The 6031-nt window shown below is 36.9% G+C and overlaps 1 protein-coding gene across 13 annotated transcripts in view; it reads right to left on the bottom strand.

The window, feature by feature from the left end:
* Nucleotides 1–2224: 2224 nt before the first annotated feature.
* MYCBP2 (MYC binding protein 2) overlaps nt 2225–6031 on the bottom strand; it is a 205306-nt gene continuing 201499 nt past the window's right edge. For all 13 annotated transcript variants that reach the window (XM_049815912.1, XM_049815905.1, XM_049815906.1 and 10 more), the window contains 3 exons: nt 4427–4534; nt 4074–4239; nt 2225–3039 (listed from right to left, as the gene is read on the bottom strand). In XM_049815912.1, coding sequence (XP_049671869.1) covers nt 2924–3039; nt 4074–4239; nt 4427–4534 — 390 coding nt within the window. In that variant the 3' untranslated portion in view covers nt 2225–2923. The remainder of the gene's footprint in view (nt 3040–4073; nt 4240–4426; nt 4535–6031) is intronic.

The following is a 6031-nucleotide window of genomic DNA, read 5'->3' as shown; positions in this document are numbered from 1 at the left end:
AATACCACTGGTATAATCCAAATTTACTGCAATACCTCCCAACTAATAGGTATATTAGTTCCGATAACCCTACAGCACATTTCTTGTAGGATCAATAGTGTATGATGAATAGAAGAGTCCTTAGAACATCATTCTGCGTCTTTTACTCTACACCTGCCATTCTGAAGTGACTCAGGATGTACCCAATAGGAGTTCACAGGTTGTAGATACAGGATTGACAAGTATTGAGTAAGGAACTTACATTTTCAAATAAAGACACTTAGTCTTTTTAAAGGTCCATAGTGGGTCTCCAGGAAGTATCTGGCAACATTAAAACATGAACTTCCAAACCTCAGACCTCAATGTCTACTCTGCCAGGATGCGCAGAGTGCTATGCCAGAGGAAAGGCTGATGATCTGTTCATGAAAAAAACCACCATTAACCAGGGAACATGGAGCCACAAACGTGCAAGAACACTTCAAACTTTGACATTTCACTCTTCATATCTCGACATCCTCTCAAAAAAATCCCCTGCCTTGGTTCTGAAGGTTGTGGTGTCATGGGTCCAAAACATTGTTTCTGCTTCAGACTGTAGAGTAGGCTGTGGTGACTTAACTTTAAAAATGCACATTGTAGTCATCTACATCTGAGCTATTCAGGTGGCTTGTGTTTTATATTGAGATATCCCAGAAGTGCCTGCCTCTCCCCACTGAAGATGACTACGTCTGAGGTAAACATCTACAGTATGGACATAATTCGGACAGGTGAGTCATACTGTTTCTGTAACTGAAATACAACATAGGAAGAATCCTTACTCTTCAAGATGCTGAATAAGAACACCACACTGGCTTCCTCCTAATATTCAAATAGAGGGTTTAATGTGATTTGAAATTGTGGGTGATTTTTTTGTGGAATGAAGGGCTTCATCATTGCAGGTATAGGACCAATCTTTCTCTTGCTTGTTATTCTTTACGTCCATTGCAAATTAAGTTTTATCTTGCATCTTTCCCCATGCCTGCTACTCAGCTGTAGTAATTGGATTTTTATTTCCTTTCTTTTTAAAAATATAATTCCTGACTTGGCTACACTGACTGCTTAGTACAAGTTATATCCTTTGTTTGCACTAGGACAGCTGCTGGCTGTGAGCTTAGTATAGCTGGTTGTTCTAAAGAAAATGTCAACTCCCCTAAATAATTTATTTCTTTACACTTGATTTCTACAGGATCTTACCTGAGACTTCTGTCAATTTACTGAATATAATTTATCTTGTTTTCTCTCTTCTTTCCTTTCAGAATCATGAATGTTATCACTGTGTGGTTGTTTTCATCTAAACTGCCTTTCAGTCATAATCAAACCTAGTAAAGCCACCTTTTTAGTTACTTTCTCTACTTAATATAGCATTTATTTTAAATATATTCCAAGAATTTACCAAGCAGCCTATCTCCTGGCGTATATCTTTCCAAATAGATAGATACCCAACTAGTTAAAATTCCTCACTGTCACAGGTTCAGTTGATTGGATGACTGTGAGCTGTTCAAAAATATGATATGGCATATTTCTTTACAAGTCTAGCGCAAGGTCCATGTTTGACAACCTTTGTCTTTATGACTGCAACCTCTCCCTCCCCCCCCATTGCTACTGTGAATAAGATGAATTGTACTTCAGAGGTGTGTGTTTTTCCCCAGCTACTCTAAAGTGCAGGCAGACATATACATTACAGATGGCTGAAGTTAGCTGAGATGGTTCCCATGGTTCCAGTCCCATCAAGGTGCTGTGACCTATCTGGATGCCATCTACCAATATCTTTAACTGTGAGAGCAGTTGTTCATGTCTTTACTTGAAGCTATAGTTTGCTTTTCACTATAGAGGAGCAGAGGACTTGGGACTCTGATGAAATGAAATGAACATTTCAGGATTCATGGCAAAAGTGGGGGTGATATTTTACTGAAGTCTTAATAACTGATAAAAATAACATAAAATAGAGTCTTGTGTTTTAAAACATTGTTGGAAATTGAAATGGAAGTACAATACTTCGCACGAATCCATATGTACATTTATCCAGCTTTTCTTTTAAAGATTTGAGCAGCGCTCTTTATGTCTTGGGTACTTTCATAACCACCATTTTACCCAATAAACTTTCCTACTTCTTTTAAAAGAACCTGCTGAGGTAATTATAAGAACCAACCCCCTCCTCCCCCCACCCCGCTTTAAAAAACATTTCTGAAAATAGAGGCTTACACATTCATTAGACTTTCACTGTATAAAAATGTACAGTGGCTTTATTGACATGTACATTCCATTATGTTTACAGCTGCAAGATATGAGGCACACTCAGTATTGCACTTCATTAAAATTTCAGGCTCAAACATAACCCAGAAGTTTAAATGAAACTGCTGTTGTAATTTAATAATTCTTATACAGGACAAACATTGATACCTTTATATACAGCGTGATACTTGTTACATTTATGCCTTCCTAACACAATTTTTTTTTTTTATAACAGTCTAGGAAATAAACCAGAATATTCCTCTTTCCCATCCCCACTTGTGATGCGTTACAATTGTACAAGATTACAAAAAGTCAGTATACAATAATCAATATTTTTTTCTTTCTCCTGAAAGCCAGCATCATTCATAGTCCACAGACACACAGATCCTTTAATAGCAATTATTTATTTGTAAACGTCCAATGTTTCCTAGCCGATGACTGTAATGGCCACATGCAAACACCTCACAAGTTTTGATGTCTCGGTTCAAAAAATGTCAATATCTCACAGCAAGAATTATGTACATGGTATTTGGCATCCTTCTTGCACTGTAAATTGTTCCTTTTACCCGGGTTATGAAATGGTCCCATCCTCATCCCAGCTGGATTTTTATTTTCAGGACACTTGAGGGATGAGGGCACCTGTTTTGCTCTGGTAAAAAAAAACCCAAACGCTAGTCTAAAAAGTGTGAGCATTTCTGCAAACCCCACAACCCAGAGCAAATTCTTCACCAGTGGGTGGATGGACAACATGAAGTGGACATTCTGTTCCTTCAAGTTGTTTACCTTTGGGACCTACAGTGAATTCAAGGGTGAGGGGAAAAGAAAAGAAGAGATTAATGCTTGCAGACTCGATGTAAATAAACATACATTACACTTCCTCAAAACACGTTAAGTGAAGGTAACATGTCTATAATGTGAACTTATAAAGCATCAAAAATGAAGGCGTAAGAAAGAGCAGATAGAAAGGTGCTTTCACACAGTCAAATTCAAGCAAGAAGTCTAAAGGCTTAATAGGCCAAGAGAAAAAATGCCATTCAATTAGATCTGACAAAAAATGATCAAGAACTGTTAGCTCCTTAAAACAGTTAAGTCAAATGTTGAACTGGTATTTGAAAGGGGGGGGGGGGGGGGGGGGGAAATCAAACTGTTGTGTAATTTAAAATACACTAAATTCGAAGTAAAAAAAGGCAAAAAACTTACAGGGAGAATCACAAAATAAGTTTAATCTCATTAATACTGTGGAAGAAATTAGCACAATCTAAAAGCAAAATCAATAAATATGATCAAGACGTACACTCTGCAGTAAAAAAAATTCTAAGGTTATATCAGGAATCTTTATTTCTTTTTACTTTTTTCATGTAAGTATCTTAGGATCTCACTTTTTTTCAACAGCAAGATAAATAACGTGACAATGGCACGCGAAGTTAGAAACTAAGGCAACAGTTTGCACATGACAGGTACCTAAGTACAGATATATCATTTAATAGTAGTATGTTAATTTTTTCAATATAATTGTAACACATCATTACAGATCTGGAGTCTGATTTGGTGTCGGTAAACTGAAATGCCTTTCTGTATCAAAGTATCTAATGTTTAAAGGACCAGTGTGATGACATTGCCTGTATTATTGCCAGAAAAGCAAAAAATCAAAAGCTTGCATTGAACAAACCCATTCTAATATTATTCAAGATACTGAATTTAAAACTTGTATGACTGACCCTGTGGTTTTTCTAAAAATCATCAGCAAGAAAAGATAAGAATATCAATTAGAATGGATCACTAATCTCAGAATTCAGTGTGGTAAATTTGCTTTATAAAAATACTACCTGCAGGACAGTGTGGGAGTTCTTCTTTAGGGATGCTTGTCATTCTTTGGAAATCATCATGGCAAGCATTGCAAAAATGTGTTGTCCCAAAACAGAAAAAAACAGCAACTGAACAGCAGTAGCGGCATTTGTATTCTAAGAAATCCGTACCGTGTTTGGGACACATCTAAACAAAAGAAAACAAACACCAATAAATGAAGTAGCCATGCTGTAACAATCTGAACAACACATTTCTACATTCTGTAGTATATATTAATATTATACAATACATATAATTACAAATGACTGTGTACAGCTTGGGTACTCTGAACTTCGGAATGAAATAAAAACATGAATATAGGTTCTTTACTTACCTGAGCCCTTGAAACATCAGAGCATGCACCACAAATAAGCTCTCTTGGATCATAGTCATCTCCTTGTCCAGCTTCAGCATCACAACGAGCTTCACCACCAAAATATGCCTAAATTTCATACAGGAATGATTGGCCATTAAACCAGAGACAACTATTATTTTAACAAATTCAATTTGTAAGGGGAAAATGGTGAATAAAGGTCATTACTGTAGTCTCCACTATTCTGGTAACTCTCGACTCTGACTCTGGTGACATGTTTTTTGAGGCACTAAGACAATGTCTCTTGATCTCAGGATAAACAAGACTAAAAATTGTGCAACATATTCTGGTCTATGCAAGTAACTGTAAAGCTTTTGAAACAGTATTTGGATGCTCTATGAACTGTATGTAGGAAAGACAGGACTGAGGCTGAAGGCAGCAGAGAAACTTTCTACCAGGACCAGGAGGGCTTTTTACTAGCTGAAAGGAGTATCAGTTTTTATGGTCATGTGGGATTCCTTATAATTAGGATTTTGGCATTTTCTACAAATTCATTTTCTGATCTTATCCTACCAGGATATACTGGGCACAAGAAAAGCACCAAGTAAGACTGCCAGCTCTGATGAATTTCCTCATATACTAAAGTGTTTTCACATGGAGTAGCGAGATGAGGCAACGAGTAACTTCCTTGCTTCCTTTGTTACCATATTATTGACTAATTAGACAATGCACAAAATTCTTGCTTTCAGCAATTCTCGCCTTTTTGCAGTGATTGCAAAAGGATAGCGAAGGTGGTCTCAAGGCAACTATGAGGAAGGAGAAGTTTGAGAAGTCCACCTTCCCCCAAAATCTGCAGACTAAAAAGAAAAGGGAGAGTCCTATGCAATGTATGTCAGGGAATTAGGTAGTAATTTGGGGTGAACAGGTGCTGGAGGAAGGAAAGAAGTTAGAAATTAGTTGAATGTTGCTGTTCAGACATATGGACACAGTATGAAAGGGAATAACGAGATACAAGGGAAGGAAAAAAAAGGCAGTAAGAAAAACACTGAAATACTGAGTATTAAATACTGGAAAGAAAGTGTAATAAAAACAGGGACAGGAATAAAAACTGGAGAAAGTAAGATGAAAAAGAGAAATTATTTTTGTTAAGAGAATTAAAAAAGGCAGTAGGCAAATTGCTGAAGGATGAGGAGTGAAAATCGATTAAATGTGGGAGACAGGAACAAAAGTGAACTGAGTAGCTGTGTAGTTATGAGCTAGAGGGATTCATTACTGCTCTTCTCTAGCATATCAAAGTTAATCCTCTGTCCTCTTATTTCCAAATTGTGCACTTCCATTTAACAAAAAAATTATTGGGGTTTCCCTTGAAAATTTTATCAAGAAATTGCCTTATTCCTTTCATTCCTAAGGGAAAAAGGTGTGATCAAGATGGGCAATAAAATCAGCTTCAGATGAAAGCAGCAATGGGAGGGGGTTCAGGGATTATCCAAAATTTCTCTAACCATAGATAAAGACTGTCTCTTCTCTGCTGGTGGGGAAACCAGGGGCTGTTTGTATACGATTTTTGTTTTCTGGATAAATTTCATATTCTCTACCTGAAGAAAACTGCATGAATGTGACCCAGAG

This window comes from Accipiter gentilis, chromosome 13, assembly GCF_929443795.1.
Source record: "Accipiter gentilis chromosome 13, bAccGen1.1, whole genome shotgun sequence".
NCBI classification, from domain to species: domain Eukaryota; kingdom Metazoa; phylum Chordata; class Aves; order Accipitriformes; family Accipitridae; genus Astur; species Astur gentilis.
Note: the sequence above shows the minus strand (reverse complement) of the source record. Positions and strands in the feature narration are given on the sequence as shown.